This window comes from Physeter macrocephalus, chromosome 4 (assembly GCF_002837175.3).
Source record: "Physeter macrocephalus isolate SW-GA chromosome 4, ASM283717v5, whole genome shotgun sequence".
NCBI lineage: Eukaryota > Metazoa > Chordata > Mammalia > Artiodactyla > Physeteridae > Physeter > Physeter macrocephalus.
Genome location: NC_041217.1, coordinates 59,359,648 through 59,379,082, shown reverse-complemented (window position 1 = coordinate 59,379,082; position 19,435 = coordinate 59,359,648). Strand labels below are relative to the sequence as shown.

At 48.5% G+C, this 19,435-nt stretch overlaps 1 protein-coding gene across 2 annotated transcripts; it reads right to left on the bottom strand.

The window, feature by feature from the left end:
* Window positions 1-1,015: 1,015 nt before the first annotated feature.
* Window positions 1,016-15,773, bottom strand: POGK (pogo transposable element derived with KRAB domain). Of its 2 annotated transcripts, XM_024116682.3 has the most exons (6): window positions 15,635-15,773; window positions 14,035-14,168; window positions 8,400-8,526; window positions 7,537-7,635; window positions 4,699-6,182; window positions 1,016-2,893 (listed from the first exon to the last, which is right to left on the bottom strand). In XM_024116682.3, exons 2-5 carry the CDS (start codon window positions 14,164-14,166, stop codon window positions 4,711-4,713), a joined length of 1,830 nt encoding a protein of 609 aa, XP_023972450.1. In that variant the 5' UTR covers window positions 14,167-14,168; window positions 15,635-15,773; the 3' UTR covers window positions 1,016-2,893; window positions 4,699-4,710. The 2 variants fall into 2 exon arrangements, with proteins under 2 accessions (XP_023972450.1, XP_028344467.1); XM_028488666.2 differs by lacking the exons at window positions 7,537-7,635; window positions 8,400-8,526; window positions 15,635-15,773 and having other exon boundaries at window positions 14,035-14,102.
* Between the last annotated feature and the right edge of the window lie 3,662 nt (window positions 15,774-19,435).

Sequence of the window (19,435 nt, the reverse complement as noted above, 5' to 3'; positions counted from 1 at the left end):
TTAGGTTCTTAAGGAATCATGAGTGCTTATTATTAAGCATCATTTAGAAAAATAACTATTTCAAAGAGGAAAAAAGCTACTAGAAACCAGATAATTTCAGGCTTAGAATAAAGCTTAGTTTTCCTGTAGGGATTTCAGTAATTGTCTTTTAGCTGTAGGTGTATCATTGTGCAAAACCAGGTTGGATAAGGCCCGCCTTATTTTCTACCAGGTACCAGCATGCTGGCTTAGCACACATTCTTATCACCTTTGTCACCCATTGCTGGGATCAACCAAGCACACAATTTCTCTAACACTTCTCCCATTGCCTGAAGTGATCACGACGTTCCTGATCGAATTTCATGAAGTGTCTTCTAAATGATGGCTCACTTTGACCGTAGATAAATACCTCTGTTTCATCATGTCTTTTGACTCAGACCAAAATGCCTCCAGTTTGAATGGTTAAGGAGGCTTGGTTTTAGGGGTCAGACTTAGATGCTGTGGCCAACAGATTGGTTCAGCATTTAATTCTCATGGCTTAAAAAAGGAAAAATGTCTAGATTATTCTTGGAGAGTAGATTAATATTTAATTGAATCTACAGGCATGGTAGATTGTCAAGACTAAAAGCACACCATGAAAGGGCATATAGGTTCATCATACTTTCATTTTTAGAGAAATTTGTGAAAACAGGACACAAGTTTTCTGTTCATCAAGCTGCTAGCATGTTTCCATCCTTTTAAAATTAATATCCCTTTATGAATTTCCTTCGTGTGATTTTTCCTGAGAGCATCCAAAACATGACTGATTGAGGGAAAAAGCTATTTTTGCCAGGGCCCTTTCCCCCACCTTTAAAAGCCAGTTTAAAACCACAAGTAACATTTGTCTTTAAAGACACCAACATTACTTACACTGCCATCCCATGAACAGACTTTTTTATTTCAAGGGTGTAATATATTGGTACCAAACTGGAGAATAAAGTGTAGAGTTTGAAATGTGACTTTTCACACAGATAATAAATAAAACCACCAGAGCCTATTGTCTTTATTATCAAAGTTTATTGTCGGAGTTCCTATCTACTGGGGAGTACAACTATGTCTCAATATGTGCTATAGTAACTCTAGGGTAATAGCCATTCTGCAAAATAGTTGTACTGGGGCTCTGTTAGGCATAGATCATAATTAAGTCAGTGGAAGAATGAGCCCAGAAAAACCCTGACAGTAGAGCCATTCCTCTAGGGAAGTTCCAGTGCTAAGCAACCTGTAAGGCATCATCTATCAGCTGACGATGAGACTCAAGGAGGTGTTGGTGGAATGAAACAGGAGTTGAACCCATTTTCTACTCTTCCCTGCAAGACAACTATGGCTCCAGTGCAGGAACCAAAAATTAGGTCTTATAAAGTCCTTTAAGCTCCCAAAGTAAAGGAGGACATAAAGAGGAAAGGGCCAGGAACCAGGATAGTGGAGGATAAATTAAGTGTAATTGGAGGGAATGAAAACTTCTGGAATGAAAAGTAGCTGGATTTAAAATGCCGTTTGAGATGACAAAGAATACAGTACAGGTAAAAAGCAAATGGGGAAATGATTCAAACATTGAAAGTTATTCAGATATCAGAAGATAAGTGAAATTTCCCCTCTTGGAGGAAAATTGGTTTTAAAAAATGAGGAAGGTGGATCACTAATAGGAAAATGAGTACCTGAGTAGAAATAGGTGTTTCAAAATGCCAAGAACAGTATAATATACAAATGAGCTGGGTCTACAGGAAGGAAAAGTGGTTATAGTAGCCTGTTAACCAGATCTGACACTGTAATGACATTTCTAACCATGGCTTCGTCTGTGCGGTTCTGGCATATTTTTCGTAGCACAGGTAGCTTTGAAGGAATGTTTTCATAACACTCAAGTTATGTGGGAATGCAAATTACTTTAGTGTAAAAATTCAAAGACCTCCCACCTATTTCTGCAGGATAGAGGATAAGAAGTCTTCAAATAGCTGTGGCTAAAGGCCCACGCCCTCTCACCACCCTTGCGATAAAAATATTAAAGGAATTAACGAAACAAGTATCAGATGAGTCAATGAGCTTTGTACCATGTAGACAGCAGATAATTTATGGTGACTTCTGCAGGCAGCCTGAGAAACAGAAGAGCTTGTGTACTAAATGCTACCCTATCATTAAATATAATAATAATGAAAAACAGGGCCATTAAATGAGACCCTAGAAAAGTCTAGCTGCCAACCAGATTGGGAGGATAAATGAAACGGCATAGTTTATTTTAATCTGTATCTTCCACACTAACCTAGTTTGTCTACAGAAAAGCCATCTGCTGGCACCAGGCCAGTATGTCTGAATTTTGTTATTATTAGCATCTCATTTTTCCAAAAGAGGAAATATGTAAGTAGCAGGTGTACATAAATGACCATTTCTACAAAGCCTTCTCTGCAGTCTTGACCTGTGTGGGGACAGGTTCTACTGATGGAAGCATTTTTAAAGGCAGAAGAAAAAACATTGACTTGAGGTTTTCTCCACAGAAAGAATACCAGTGGAGTTGGGCCCATATGATGAGTCTCTTATTGGTGCTGAACAAATGGCCTCTTCTCCAGGAAATACCTTTGTTCATTCCTATCTACAGGTTTCTTTTGATGGACACATGGAGTAATCTCTAAAACAAGAAATGAGGCAGAAGCAGTTTCTTTTCTAATCATGTCTCTGATGAAGTGAAGGGTCCTAGACTTTTCTGACACCTCATGGACGTGGGGCGAGGGTGGGCGGTGTCCCAAGACAGGAAGCTCAGGCTGCTGTCCAGACCTGGGCTGTTCTGAGCCCCATGGCCTTTTCCTGCTGCTCCCTGTGTATCCACGCTGCGAGGAAATCTTCTTGAGGATTTTCCTCCTCAACTGTTCCAAATACAGTTCATTTGCTGGAAAACAGAGAGAACCTAAGTGTGAGTTAACCCTTGGATTTTAGACATTGTATAACTTCAAGAACATATTTATTCCATTAGTCAGATTTCCAAACAGATAAGAGGCCATTTTATGCCCACGTCGCCTCCAAAATGTCTTGTTCGATGAGAATCCCTGCCTACTTCTGGCACTTCCTCAGCTCAAAAACAGGGCAGCTGTACAGAGAACTGTGGCTGTCAAGATGAGCCAAAGCTCATGGTTGGGATCGGACATAAATGCGTACGTACATAGCTGTAGCCCAGCATTGTTTTTTTCCCTTTCCTCTTCTGGCAGTTTTTGATCCAGTCCTTTGGGTAGCAAATAGCTTAGAAAATTAAAAATGCACAAAAATGTTATCTAACAAGGGGGGGCAGGGAGGTAAAAAGGATAAAAAGTCACTATAATTCAAAGTCTGATATCCAGTGGAGGCAGTGTAATGATTAGCAGAAAAGGGAGGCTGAATTCACGGAGTGAAAGAATAAGAACATGAGGGGAAAAAAGCAATTTTGGTGATTTCAACTGTAATACTAAGAACTTCTCCTTGGCTCTGTAATTCTAGGGGTCTCAGAATAACACTACGGTTCAATGTTAGGAGTACAGTTCGATTTGGGGGCAGGGAAGGAGACATAAGTCACTCTTCAACTTACACAGCATGAAGGGGGGCGGTGTAACAGAAGATTTCTCTTAGCATTTCATTTGGAGAAAGAAGCAAGTAGGATGGAAATACCTAATTATACTTTAAAGGAAAGAAAAAGAAACCGTCAAGATACTTTTAGGTCCTCTGTAAAAGGAGTGCTCTCTTCATATTAAACACTGTCTGGAGGAACAAATGAACTGACAATTAGGGAAATGAGAACAAGAAGGTAAAATGAAATGTCTGTTCTCTCTGTATGTTGCCCACTGTAGGTGGTCGTTCTCCTCTCTCAAGGGGTCCGGGTGGGGAGGCTCACTCCACTAGTGATATCTGGTAGCCCCCCACTCCCCACTTCCTTTTAAAGCTGTTGCCCTTCTATACTCAACTGAAAATTCTCGGGCCTGTCGTCCTCAGTCCTTAGATTTTACTCACTGTAGTCCGAGATAAGCATTCTGTTTTGTTTTTTTTTTTCTTGTGCAGTTTCAATTTAAAAATATCAGCCTTCAAACGTCTGTGAAATTATTATAATTGTTCACTCCATGTGATGTCATGAGAATGAGATGATGGTTTAAAATACACTTTTGAACTCCCAGGGAGAAGCAAGCATAAGCTATTTCTTTCCTTCCCCACTGGGCTATTGCAGACCACCCCAGGATGGAGACCCGAGGCCCAGGGGACACAGTCCGAAGGCACACACGTCCTTATGTCCCAGCCCTACAGGCTAGCCAAGGCGAGCACGGCCGCTCCAAGTCAATCAGGTACACACACTGGCCCTAAATGTTCAGCACGATTTATAACAGGAAGAAAAATTTTGGTTTTGCAGACAAAACTTTTTCTTATCGGAGCCATGTCAGACTACGCTCTTTCAGGCCCAAATAATTTCAGCGATAATTACGGCTCTCAGATTAAATGTTCTGGGAGCCCACTCCTTGTTCACTTCATGCATTATACAAAGTACCCACGAAATAAGCCAAGAAACCAAAGTTTCACATAAAGGAGAAAATGCTGATGGCCTGTTACCTACAGCACTGCGCTGTGGGCTCGAAGAGTTCTCAGAAACAGAGGAAAATAATGGCAAGAGAAAAGGTGTTTGTGGAACCCAACACGTCCCTCAGGGTAGGCGCCGGGCAGTTCCTCCTGACTGCTTACCTTGGCTTTCCCTCAGTTGCTCTCCATCAGGCTCTCAGTGTCGCACTCTTTGGGTGGTTCCCCTCCTCCTGGCAGCTCGCTCTCGATTTCCCACAGGACATCATCCTCGTCCTCCAAGTTGCTGGAGATGTGGCACTTCTTGAACCCCTGGACGATGGATTCGCTTGAGATGCTATTCCATGCCACCATGACCCACTCCAGAAAGAGGCCGAGGGGCGGCTTCTTGGCGTTCCCTGTGGGGCTCAGTGCCAGGTTCCCCGCCAGGAGCCAGTTGGAGTACTGGGCCCGGACACTGTCATTCAGGGGTTTGTAGACCACCACATCCAACACCTGCAGCTGCGAGGTCAGGCCCCCCGGGATGATGACCATGTCGGTGTTCATGCTTTCCATGGAGCTCTTCACCGAATCAGTGGCGTGGCCCCGGAAGCCATTCAGGATCAGCATCCCTCGCTGCTTGGGCACTGCACCGGTTCTCCGCCTCCACACCACTTCCAACCAGTCCTGCATCAAGTCCTCCGTCATCCATCCGTACCGGTGACAACGGATTTCCATGCCACTGGGGAACTTCCCGGGGGGGATGTATGTGCCCCTCAGAATGATGTACGGAGGTAACTTCCTCCCATCTGCCAAGACACCAAGCATGGCTGTGATTTTCAGTTTCTCCCTGCCTGGCGTCTTGACCAAGACGGGCTTTTCACCCTGGTTGTCCACAGTAACCCTCGAGGGCACCTCTAAGCAAATGGGCGTCTCGTCAGCATTTCCCATCTGAGCCACCTGGTAGTCGTGGGCCCTGCGCAGAGCCAGGACGCTCCGCTGGTAGGTGACGAGCTTCTCGGTCAGGTCTTCCGGCAGCTGCTGGGGCACCGGCACCTTATGCCGCAGAGACAAGTCATACCTTCGCATCATTCTTCGACACCAGCCCAAGCTGGCCTTGAACCCTTTCTCCGGAATGTTCATCTCCTGAGCAATCTCCAGAGCTTTCAGCTGCATGGCCTCCCTGGTGATGGGGTCCCCTTTGGCCTGCATGTATCGAACGTACTCGGCCACGCGCTGGTCCACCAGGGCGAAGCGCCCGTTTTTGGGGCCCCGGAAGGCGCGCCGCATGGCGTGGGCGTTCTGCAGCTGCGGCTTCACTTTGCGCCAGTCGCGGACGTTTTTTTCCAGCACCCCGAACTGCTTGGCCGCCTGGCAGTTGTTGGTGCTCTCGGCGTACTCCACCACCATTAACTTGAACCCCGCATCATAACTGCGGCGCATGCCCCGGCTGAACTGAAACTTCCCGGCCAGGTCGTCTGCCGAGAGGTCGTACCCAGGGAAGCCCATGGCCATGTAGAAGGGGTACCCCTCGCCCCACTCGGGCAGCTCTGTGATGTCTCGAGGCAGACGGAGGCCATAGCCGTCCAGGTGCTGAGGCTGCGGAAACTGGGAGGCCGTGTTCATCGGACCCACCCAATCTGGGGGCTTCACGTCAGATTCCTCATTTTCTGGCAGACAGACAGGGAGGGGCAGAGACAGTGCCCGTAAGTAAAATGATTTCTGGCTCATTCCCTGATTTTTTTTTTTTTTGGTCGAAATACCAAGACTACCTTAATCTCAAATTCACAAAAAGCAGTAGCTCTAATAACAGGTAACACTTACGAAGTCCTTACCCCCATGCCAATTCCCATGTATTACCACATCTAATTCTCACAATAACTGTTTATTTCTTCTTTGCAGGTGAGTCTAGAGAGATTAAGTAATGCATCAAGGTAGCTGAGCTAGGAAGTGGCAGAGCTGGAAGCTGAATATAGGCAACAAGCTTGGATCACATACTAACTGTGTGGGCCACGCTTATGTCACAATAACCTTTACCTGGACGAGAAGCCAATTATAACCCATACTACCACATAATATTACAGAATTTGTATCATCATGGGCTGAATCATATCCCTTAAACCAAGAAAATCTACAGCAATACCACACTTAGCAAAGTTAAGCTTATAAGGCAGAAGTATGGTTCTTGCATACCAATGTCAGAACTGGGTTTCAATGTATGTTTCTGTTTAGAAGGTGGCCACAGAAGCTGAATACGACTCACGGAAATTACCATATCTCACCAAAACTAAGATGCCATCAACTGCAAGAGGCACCATTATATGCCATTAAGAAAAAAAAAAAGCTACTAGTGAAACTATAACATGCCATCAATTTTAAAAGGCATTCTCAACTGCAGAGATGTTAAAGTGATGAGGGAAAAACGTGTCTTAGAATCAATGAAATACAGCATTTTAAACTATTACTTATAGAGAGAAGGCAAATCAAACCACTCTGGCTGTTGGGAAGCTGTATTTATCCAACTCCTGCCCTCTAACTATGTTTCTTGATAAAAGACCGAGTGCTTCTTTAGACATATTTGCTCAAATATGTACTACAGCTGCTACTGCTTTTTCTATCCAAGATTAAGGAGACAGGAAGCCAAGTAAGTAACCCTGGATGCATGCTTCGTCACACTATTTTCCTTAGTTTTCAGAGGTGTGTGGTGTGCCACCGAGGCACCCAGGATGTGCGCTGGACCAAAGCCATACAAACTTCAATTTGGTTCACCTGCATACAAAGGTGCATGTTGAGATTTACTACTGACAGTTGACAGGTGAAGAAATGGAGGCTCAGAGAGGTGGATGAAGTCACCTAAGGTCACATAGCATAGGAAAGGAGATTCTGAAACTCCAAAGCCCATAATCTTTCTGCCTCACAATCTTGCCTTACTCTTAAATACCCCATAGAATGTACCTGGAAACTTAAAATTCATCTTCATTATTCTCCCATTGGATGGATGTTGAATTGGGTTAACCATAGTACCTGCAAAGGTTCCTCCCTGGAACTGCCATTCGTCAGAATTCTGAGACTCCTCCTCCCTTTCCAACCGAGTGATCATGTCGGGCTTAGGGAATGGGAATTCTGTTTATAGGAAATAAAACAGGTAACAGCTGTGTGTTACTGTCTTGGAACACTGCCAAAATAAGTACTCTATAATACTTAAGAAACTCTCCCCTCCACTCCCACCCCACCACAGTCTTCTCAATACAGATTTATGAAAGGTGGGGGGAAAGGGCACAGGGATACTTAAAGAAAAAATATGATGGGAAATAGGTCTGTCCAAGGGAATTTATGAATCTCTGCTAATGTACTAGCAACAACAAAAAGGAACTGCATTTAGCAGGGAAGTGGGTGGGTGCAGCCACGGATGTAATGAGCACTCTGGTACCCATATGAGCAAATGGGGAAATCCCTCCAAATGGTTACATTCCAATAATATGGATATCAATGCTGGGAAGGGAGCAAGGATTCTTTGAGGATATGTCCCCAAGCTTCTAAGGCTGACAGGGTAACAATGAGGCCTGCCTTCCTTCCTAAGGAACATATGAAGCACAGGCCCAGACCCATGGTGACATTTCTCAGATTATGTCTTATTTTTTCTTTTTGTGATGAGAATGCCTGGGTTGAATGAGGATGGGTCTGAGAGCTGGCACAAGCTGCTGCATAGAAGGCCACAATATTTATATCTGCCTAAATCAAAAACAGGAAATTAAATGGGCACAGGCATTGAGGGGACAGACTCCAAGTTGAGGAGAGAGGGATGTTGGATACACCAGAGAAGAGAGACATGGAAACAATTCTCTGGGCTCAGAGCTTCTAGAAGACAAAGGAAAACAAAGCTTTACCCAGGGACAGGACAGTTTCATAATTCATCCTCATGACCTCCCGGTAGAGGGCCTTTTGTTGCTCCGTCAAAACTTCCCACTCCTCATCGGAAAAATATATGGCCACCTCATCGAATAGGGCCGGCACCTGGAACAGTGAACAGGCCTTTCTCAACGACTAGTAGGCACATGCAGACACAGATCATGCATCCTCATCTCACAGGCGCGGGCTTGGGCCTAGGGAAACGTCTGTCCTCAGTCACACGGCTCCTCTGAGAAGCAAAACCAAGACAAAAACAAGGTGTCCCATGCCCTGCTGAGTGCTTTCCTCCCCCCGCATCCACAGATAAGGAGAGCAGCACCTTGAGAAGAAAAGCCCCCGTACTGGTTGGGAGACACTGGATCCTCACATACAGCAGGGAGAGCTGATCACGGCTCAGCCCCCCGTCCAGAGCCAGAACCAACCACGCTCCAGGAAACACCCTGAGACAGCTGCCCCACCAAGACAACCCTGCTCTCTCCCTTGGTCACAGATCCTCAGCCCAGGAGGGTGTTGGGGGCCTCCTGGGCACTAGTCTCCATTTGCAGGGCACTAGCCCCAGTTTTTGACTCAGAACCCAAAGCTGCCAGGCAGAGGCCAGTGAGAGAAGGGGCCTCAGCCAGCCTTTTCCAATCCACAAGAGCACGACACGAGGAGGACAGAAGGGCTAATTAGAGCTTCAATTTATGTAATGAGATACTAGAGCAGACTGCTTTGCTTTGATGCCTAGACCCGCAGCAGGAAGCCCTAAGGACAGAGAAGAGGGCTCTACGGCCGCTCCTGGCTCACCTACCTCCCCACCCCCATGCGCCAGTGGGATGGGGGTGCCTAAGCAGCCAAGCGACCCAGACCGACCCCCTCTTGTTCAACGCTCTGCTTTTCTTTTTACTATGTGTTTTCTTTCAGTCATTAAAAATCCTACTCCAAAGTTCATCGTATTCAATGGTAAGGGATCTGGGCTGCTGCTTTCAGATACTCCCCATAGCTGAATCTAGGGCCTGGGGGATCAGAGTACCGTTTTCCATCTGCTTAGAAAAGTTCAGGGTCTGCATCGCCTGCAGCTTCTTCAGGCACCCGGCCATCAGTCATCTAGATCTCCTGGCCCTTCTTCCTTACTCACGAAGCCCACCTCGTCCCTCCCCACCCTCACAGCCCCTTCCACACAGGGAGAACCTCCTAGGAAAGGCCCTGTAACTGCTTCCCTTATTCCCCCCACAGCCCCATTTAATTAAGGAGGAAACTGGCTCAGAGCAGCCCCGTTTCTGGCCCAAAGTCACACAGCCAATAACGGCAGGGTTGAGAGTGGGACACAGTGCTGTCTGACTTCAAGGCTCCCGCCCTCACAGAGGGCAGAGGGCCCTCCCAGGTAACCAGCTGGCAGGCCTCCACTCCCACCCCGCACACGCTCAGTGGTACTCAGCTGCTGCAGTTCCCTGAACAAACCATCCTCACACCCTCCGTGTCTCCGCACATGGTGCTCTGCTGCCTCGGAGGTCCTCCCCGTCCTTGGTCTGGCTGACACCCACCCACCTTCCAAGACTCAGCCCAGACATCCTGTTCCCCGGGAAACTGGTCCCAACCCAGGCTGTGTGCCCTGTGACGCCCTGGGCTCAAGGCTCTGGTGGCACTTATCACACTGCAGAGTCCTCTTTGTTTACCTGTCTGCTTCTTCCACTAGAATATTGGCTCACTGAGGGCAGAACCTGGGCTTATTCCATTTTGTTTCCCGAAGCCTAGAACACTTCCTGTAGGTAGTAATCCCGTAAAAATGTGTTCTTGAATCAAAGATTTAAGCAAATAACCTCTGGACTTCCCTTCTCTTATTCCACTTGGAATAGTTTCAAATAATCGTTGAAATTTATCTGTCACAAAACTGAACTTACTCTGGAGTAAGAATGGTCAAAAATCCCTAGTGTAAAATACCAGGAGGTACAAACGGATTGGTCTCTAGGCTCCGCTCAGACTTCATCAATCTGGAAAGCCAGGCAGCCAGGAATTTTCCATCCCACCCCATCCCACTTCCCAGGATTTTAAAAAACTCTCCCTTTGGCCTTTTCTCTCCCTAGGAAATTCCAGATCTAGGCCATACATATTTATAGTCCCTTTCCCTTTGCTGATAAAACAGGACACAGGACTGGCTATGCCTGTCATTTCAGAGGGGCTACCCATATCGATCCTTGTAGAAGGTAACACGTCCTGGGCCTGGTAAAAATATCAGCAGCCCTGGAGTGGTGAGAAGGCAGCTGGAGGCTGGGGCTGGATTCATCTCTTCCCATTTATGACTGAGCCCCGGAGGATCCTCAGACAAGCCCACATTATGCTCCAGAGGCACACAGTGCAGTGGCTTAGGAATTCTCCTCACAGCAACCTTCTGTGAGAATTGAGCAAGTCTTCAGCCAGGCCCTGTTATGCAGGCCTCCCCTCTCTCCACAGAGGCCTTTTATCTAGCCGAGCACAGCACAAGGTAAACAGGGCCAGCCCTGGGCCAAACTCAGAAATCAGGCAGCCGGCATCCAACCCCTGGACACCCTTGCTTGGCCTCACAGGTAGAGGTCCTCGATCCCTGCCTTCCTCCCTTCCCTCAGAAGGTCAAGGACTCATCAGACAGGTGTTCTTCCTTCAGCTTGTGTGTGCTGCCTCACTGGGTTCCCACGAGCTGGCATTCCAACGCTTATCTCCAAGGGTAACGGCCCTGCTGCCCAGGCTCGCTGACAGAGCTGCATGACCACCCAGCGAAGACAGCACTTAGAGAGCTGGGACCGGTGCACTGATAGAGTGCCTGCTGTATGCCAGGCACTGTGTAGGGCACTCCCTCTTACGTGGTTAAATGTGTTACCTTATTGAATCCTTTAAATAATACAGGGATACGAGGATCACCACCCCAGTTTTATGGGTGAGGAAACAGGGCTGCTAAGTATCTTGCCCAAGGTCACAGAGTTAGCAAGTCTGACTCCCAAGCCCGTGCTTTCTCGGCAGGCCACTTAGGCCAAGTGGCCTCTGCCTGGTGGCGGTAGCAAACCTTAGGGTCCCTTACAAAGACGAGCCGAGGACTACTCCCTCAGAGCTACTAGGGAGAGAGCTCAGACTCCTGGGTGCAGCACACTCCCCCGCAGGGCTGGCTGGTCCCCTGGCCCCTCTGCTTCTCTCGCCCATCCCCTCCACTCCCTGACACGCACTGCAGACTCCAGCTGCAGAAGCTGCTGCGGACTCTGCACACACAAGCTTTCCTCTCCAGTGCTTTGGCTTCTGGCTGCCAGGAGGGCAAGACCCTCCCTTCCCTTGGCTGGTTCCACCTATGCCTAAGGCTTGGTTCAAAGTACACTTTCTCTTTTTTCTACTTGAAGTTGGATTTCTACTCCAGTTCTCTCACGAAATATTACCCTAATATACAGCATGATTCTTTGGTTTGAAAAGCTTTTATTGATCACTCTAACACAATCCCCAACAACCTAAATACATATTCGATTCTTTTCTTCCCCTAGTTTTAATGCTCTAGAGCAGGGTTTTTCCCACCTCAGCACTGCTGACATTTTTGGCCAGATAATTCTTCGTTGTGGGAGCTGTCCTGTGCATCACCGAAGGGTAGCAGCATCCCTGGCCTCTACTCAGGAGATGCTGGTAGGATCTCCCACTCCCCAAGCCCCACCCCGAGTCATGACAACCAAAAACGTCTCCACCCAGACGTCCCTGGGAGGGATGGGGCTGGGGACAAAATTGCCTACTGCTCCAGACCTGCCTTCTCCAGTTCTCCAGCCTGCAGCAGAGCCCGTCCTGAGCTGACTTCCCCCACAGAACTCCAAATTACTGTGCAGTTAATTAGATTTACTTCCCTATCTTCCTCACAAGACTAGTACCCCGGGGAGACTAGGCATCTTGCCTTAATAACACCCAGCACTGTGCTCAGTAGCTACGGATGGATGGCAGACTGCCTGGGTGCCACACATGCCAGTCCCCCTCCTGCAGCTCCTCTGGTTACCTCCTTCTTTCCCAGCCAAGCATGGGCTTCACCTTGCTCCTCTCTGTGTTGTCCCAATACACTCATATGTTCGCTTCTACTGCACCTGTTTTGTGCACTTCTCCATTCTGTCTAGATGTTCTCGGTTGGCCAATGCATTCTCAAAGCCATGAGTTCTTGCTCAGGGCTAGATGGGAATGACGCCTGCTCTCCAAAATCTCCCCAGCTGCATGGATCTGAACTGGGGAGGAGGCCAGGGTGGGCCGAAGAGACAAATGCAATCCAGCCTCCATAGCTAGATGAGCAAACCCAGAGCCTGATGTTGTACTGCTTTAATTTTTTTTAATTGAAGTATAACATACACACAACAAAATGCACTACTTTTAAGGTTCCAGTTCAAGAGGTGTTTTTAAGAACAAATGTCAGCGTACATGTGTATCCTAGGGGCAAAACAGATAACCTTGCTGCACCCCGTGAAGTGGGAGTGGAGCGGGACTGGATAGTTTGGAAGGACCATGATTCTATGAACACAGATCTCTCACTGGGAACAAAGGATATGTATACCGATGACATTCACACACAGTGGAAAACTAAGCAGAGAAAAGGAATGTCATTTTGTTGCTTCTTTAAAATGTTTACCATTCATGCCCAATTATCATGAAGTCCAGTAAGTACTGTGAATAATGTACGTAACGATGACTATAAATATCTGTTGCATTTACACTTTTATAAGTTTACTCTAATTCTATCACACTATGCTGTTTGGATATGCTCCCTATTCACTGCTGCCTACTATCCCAATCCCTCCGTCCAGGACCAGCTGGAAATGCAGCTCTCCTGTGTCAACCATTGTAAGAGGTGTTCACACAGAACCAATTGGCCTCATCTCACAACGCTCTCCTCACGTCAGTTCAGTGCCCCAAGACTTACTTAAATGGTTTAAATGGTTCCCTTCAACCAGTGGTAGGTGATAAAGACTCTCTCCTCACCCAAACTTTGGTCAGGCTCCTCTGAGCCCTCTTCTCCACTAGGCCTCTATCTTGGACACATACACACCCCCTTCTGGTTCTCAGTCTGCCCAGACCAGTTTTAGCAAGAATCCTGCTAAGTCAGTTTAGAAAAAACCCCCCACCGTGGATGTCTCCTCTTAGTAATTTTCCAACCACTGAGCCCTCCGCTCTGCTCCTTGGCTATAAATCCCCACTTGCTGAGCCCGATCTCTCGCCCCTATTGTGACAGTCTTGAAACCTATCTCAATAGTCCTGAATAGCCTTCCTTATCATCTTAACAAATGCCAGAACAATTTTTCTTTCACACAGGCCAGCAGAGATTTAGTTGGTGTCTACAAGGTGCCTGGCATTGAGCAGGATATAGGGAATCCACAGGTACAGGAGAGAGACACAGTCGTGGCCTCTTGGACTTCCGATCCTGATGGCGTGCCTGAAGCTGCGTGCCTGAAGGGACTGTTCCCATAACCAGTTCCTCCATTCTTCACTGTGCCTTTTAAAGCCACAGAACTGTTTTCTCAGGAATGCAAACACACCGGGCTGGGCTAGGCTATTTTTACTTCCTATGTCTGCTTGAGGAAGAGACTTAATACAAGCCTGGCTCCCAGGCCTGCCCCTCACAGCTGTGTGTGGACTCCACACCTTCTTACTTACCCATCCGCCCTCTGAGCAGATTCGGACTTTCTGCATATCTGTGGGACCATCCTCCAGTTCCCGGCTCTGAATCTCTTCTTCTTCTTCCTCTTCTTTCAGGGTCAAATTGAGAGGGTAGGCTGTGGACTCCATCTCTGCAATCAAGATTCAGTTCAGAAAAATCAGGTGCTAGTGTGAACTCTTTAAAGTCTGTGATGGGGGCAGCTCAGGCTACACAAACCTTTTTAGCCCCAAGCACAGTTCAGCTGGAACAATTGAAGGGGACAGGGCCAGGCCTGGGGAGGAAGGGTTTCAGGGAAAGCACCAGGAAGCTGGAAGGTGACATATTTAATTATGATAAGAAGAGGGTTGCAGGCAGATAGCATACCTGGCTGCCTTCAAATATTTAAAAAGCTATCTGTGTACGAGAGACCAGACTGGTTCTGTAGAGACCCGAAGGCAGAACAGGCCGCTGAGTAAACATTCCAGGAAGAGGTTTTAAAGAGTGCATCAAATGGCAGAACTTTCTCACAGCCAGTGCCACCCAAACATGGAATTGGCAGCAAGACATTGGTGTTGGCTTCTTTTCAATGAAGGCATTTGAACACAGATAGAGCACTCGCTCAACTGGGTTGTTTCTACAGGGCCAGTTCAGCATCAGGAGGTTGGGTGGCCCAGAGTACCTGGATTTTCCAGATTCAAAGGTTCTGTCCATGAGCCAGGTCAGAAAATAAGAGTGTTCTGCCTTAAGCGACTTTCCAAGCCCAGTAGTCGGTGATCCTTAGTGAGGGGTAATGCCTGGACACCCAAGAAGGTGCAGAAATCAGCTGGGGCCAGGCTCTGGGGCCCACCGCCACCTGGAAGACTCGCTGCCTCTGGGCCGCAAATTCTCTCTCTTCTTCAAATTCTCTCGCCCAGCTCCTAGGCCAGTACAAAGGGCCGCGCTCCTGCCCTCTAGGGGCGCGGGCAATTCCTAGGTGTGGAGTGAGCGCTCATCTTGTGGGCCGCATCCTCCCGGGCTTCCAAAGAAAAGATCCTTCCGGAGTTCAAAGTCTGCTTCTTCGATATTTTCAAAAAGGACGGGCGAATGCGGCAGGATAGGTCTGGGGCGGGTGGAACAGGCTTCAGATCCCTGGAGCTGGGGCCCGAACTTGGCCGCGGCCTCCCCCGCCGGCTCCCGGGAGGCAGACGGGGGGATGGGGGCGCCGCCCCGCGGCGAAGGTGCAGGCGAAGAGGTATCCTCTGCCGCCACCGCCCACCCGCCCGGCGCCCCGCCCGCCGCCGCTGCCGCGCCCCCGGGCGCGCTCCGGTTTCTCCAGCCATCTTGTCCCATTTCCCTTTCTCCGCGGCCCCGCGCCGGGAGCGCTCCTGCCGCCCCCCTGCCCGCGCCCGGCTCGGCCCGTCTCCCCGCCTGGCCCGCTCCCGGCCCCAGCGCACCTGCCGAGCGGCCGGGGCCGGCGCCGCCTGCCTTCCCCGGCGGGCCCGCAACAAAGGCAGTGGCGGCGGCAGTTGCAGCTGCAGCCTCGGGACCCCCCGCCCCCGCCGCGGCCCAACCGCCGGGGGCCCGAGGGAGGGGCCGTGCCGCCCCCGACCCCCGCCCCGCCCGCCCGCGCGCACTCACCGCCGGGCCGAGAGCCGGGGCGTGGGCCGGGGCCGCGGTGGAGACGCCGAGGGCTCCGGCCCGGCTGTCACAGCGCCATCCTTTCCGTCTCTCCGGCTTCCCGTGCGCGCGGCCCCTCGGGAGGGAGCGGGGAGGACACGTGGTGGGAGGAGGGAGGGTCCGGCCGGGAGCTGAGGGTGTTGGGAGGCGAGGGGAGGAGCGCGGCTGATGTCAGCGGGCCGCGGCGGCGCCGGGGGACGGCGCCCGCGCCAGCTCCCGACCCTCCTACCGGCGTGGCTTCCGGCCGGTCCGCGCCGCGCGGTCCTCTAGGCTGAGCTCCCGACCCTCTGCCCGGCTCCGCCTCGTTGGCCTGAGTAGTAGTGCTCTCTGCCCTCTGCTCCCCCTGGTGCAGTTTCCTGTGCACCATGTGCGACCTCGGCATAGTAGAGGCAGGAAGAGCCCAGATTTATGTTTGAACTCAATGTAGCCTGGGTGCACACGTTCATGCGCTTATTTGCATGAACCACTGCTTTGCACTTGCTTGGACGAGCACTCGAGGCACTCTAAAGCATGCTTCAAGGAATGTGTTATGAAGAGTAGACCAGCGAGGGGGTTGGGGGGAGTGAGGAGGGGTCTAGGATCTTTCGGGAAGCATGCATATGCATATTCTGGCAGGCATATGTTCAGAACTTCTTACGTAATATACATGTTGAAGGAACTTCCTGATTTTTGTAGTTGTTGCGTGTTAAATCCCAAGTGTGTAATGCCATGGAGGAAGTAACTGTATAGAAGGATCTTCTCCAAAATGTTCAAAGAATTTGCGTGCAGCTCTGTGGACAATACAACAAAAGTGAGCGGAGAAGCCCTGAATCTCTTCTCATTCCAGAAAAAGATCCCGGGTTTGGTTTTTTTGTTGGGAACTCATTAAAGAAGAAATTATTCTGACAGTTGTTAAAGCGGAAAAGTAGGACTTTATTCGGGATTATTGAGATAGCTGGCAAGACTATCGCAATAGAGCTGAGCTCTCCGGCTCAACTCTGGATACGGCAAAGAGACGAGTTGGGGAATTACCACCCACCTCGGAGTGAGGAGGTCAGTGGATGGAATACTAAGAGGAGACAAGAAGGGTAGAGGGAATCTTGCTAAACCGATTTAACGGGATGCTTGGTGATGGCAAGCCAGGTTGATCGGATTTCCAGGGTGGGGGGTTCTCTGTAAACTGATTTAGCAGGATTCTTGCTAAAACTGTGCTGGGAGGGCTGAGGACCGGAGGGGGTGTGTATGTGTCCTATGTAGAGGCCTAGTGGAAAAGAGGGTTCAGAGGAGCCTGACTAAAATTTGGTCAAGGAGAGAATTTTGTCAAAGTTTTCAGACTGTCCCTGAGACCTGAGTGCCTGCAGGGAAAGATTTCTCCGAGTTTTTGTCGCCATTCCTGTATTTATTTATATGTGACTTTGATTTCTCTCTGCCATGGAGAGGCTACAGTGGAACTGTGGAGCTCTCAGTATATAAAATATAGTATGACAATCGCATCTTTGAAGTGTAATTGTGGCGGACAACCAAAGGCCAAGACCAAAGAGGTCTAATCAATGGAGAACAGTCGATTCAAATATTGGGAGAGAGGTAGATATTAGGATTTTTTGTTCGTTTTTACACACAATTCTTTTTGTGTATAAAGTTAACATGTTTAGAGCAAGTGTGACATCTTAGCTCAAATTGATTGACATTCCCATCTTTTCTGAGAAAATGGCTGGTTCAAATGGAAAGGTGAGGAGGGAGTCAGGAAGGAGAAGACTACTAGGGGCACTGCTGACAGCTCACCTTCTTACAAAAAAAGTATTGATTCAGGTTATGAGATAACCAAAGAGGAATATTATGCTAGGGTTTTAGGCTCTGAGAGCCCCACTGTTCTCATGCAGCTTTGATTAGGTTTTCCCTGGGAAGAGGCCAACCAACAGTGTCCCACCTGAATTCTTGACTTTGAACCCACAGCCCCATGATCTCAATTACTGTCATAGGCCCACCTTTGTAGAAGTCCACAACTGCTAACACGACTTACTCATAGGAACAAAGTGCTGGGGTCAGCACAATACACTGCAGACATTCATGTTTGTGGCTAAGTCACATCACTTGTCTCTGCCTGAGTTTCCTCATCTTCAGAAAGAGGGGGTTGAGCTAGTTATTGTCTGAGCTTCCCCTCAGCTGTATCATTCAGTGATTCCTTTCTCCGTAAGACTTTGGCTTAGTCTGAATGGGGAGTGACTGAAGCTAGTCTTTGAAATGGTGCATGGCTTTGGTACTTTGGTAGGATGGATATCTGTTAGTAAGTGTTTAATAATTATGAACAGAACACCTATGGAATCAACATGATAGTTCTTTAATGATGTGATTGGTCTGACTTCATCTTTCCTTCTGTTGAATTTTTGCAATACACAAACCATAGGGATTCCAAAGAGCTCAAGTCCCACAAAATACCTCTTGAACTGTAGTGTCTGCTGGTTAATATACATTTCTGACCTTCAGTACAGGCTCCATGGCCCTCAGACAGCATAGCTACTGGCCCCCATTGCTCTGTCTCTCAGGGACTGTGGTAGATTGAATTAATGGTCTTGCTTCTTTGTGTTTCTGTGGTAGTACACCCTGCTGTTACATAGCACACCTTGCTGAGGTCTCAGTTATGCAGAATGTACTTCAATGCCCCTTCACTTGGCATGGCCATGTGACATGCTTTGGCCGATTGAATGTAGGTGGAAGTGACTACGTGTGAGTCCTGAACATGGGTCATAGAAGGTCTCACATATTCTCACTTATATCTCTGGTAGCTTTTGTCCTCTGCCATGACAAAATCATGGCTAGTTAGTCACTGCCCCTCCAGCCTGGGCTCCAGAATGAGACCTGTGCTGCACAGCCATCCTGTAAACATGAGAAGAGATCTCTGTTTTGTTTTAAGCTATTGAGTCCTCAGGTGGCTGGTTAGGTAGCATTTTTGTGGTGAAAGCTAATTGAGACAGTGACAACAGGCAACCTTGGACTTAGAGCTCCCATCATTGGCCCTCATGGGGATGCTCTGAGGCAGGGGAAAGGAGAGTTGCCATTTCATGGTGGAAATCCTCAGATATGTGGACAAGGAAATCCAAGATTGGGAGTGGAGAAATAAAGAACCAAATGGGGAGAGGCCATGTACTGCTGGCTGTATCTTTCTCTTCCCTGGGATTCTGGCACTTCAGAGGAAGATCAAGATATGACCTCTACATTCATATTCCCAGTAAAGCCTGAAACTATTCCTGGGAGATCTTGATAAAATGGTAAGGGAAACCCTGCTCCGGACAGTTCTTGGAAGGGTTAGAAGGTTCCTGGAGAGGCAGTATGTTGTTAGAGAAACTCAGAGGATTAAGGAAGAGGTAGAGGTTTCTCTAGAAAAAAAGAGAATTGTAATACTGAGTGTAGTACAGTAGTCCCCCCTTGTTCACAGGGGACATGATCTAAGACCCCCAGTGGTTGCTTGAAACCACAGTTAATACTGAATCATTTTCTGTTCATGTCTTCCACCCACAAATTTAATACCTTTTCCATCTTAACTGAGCACTTATCATATACTGTGACCATAATTTTTGCAGTTTGAGGCGCAGCAGCAAAACTAGCATGGGTTTTGTCCTTCTTTCCAATTTCATGAATAGAAGATTCGTTCTGGGCTTCCCTGGTGGCGCAGTGGTTGGGAGTCCGCCTGCTGATGCAGGGGACACGGGTTCATGCCCCGGTCCGGGAGGATCCCACATGCCACGGAGCGGCTGGGCCCATGAGCCATGGTTACTGAGCCTGTGC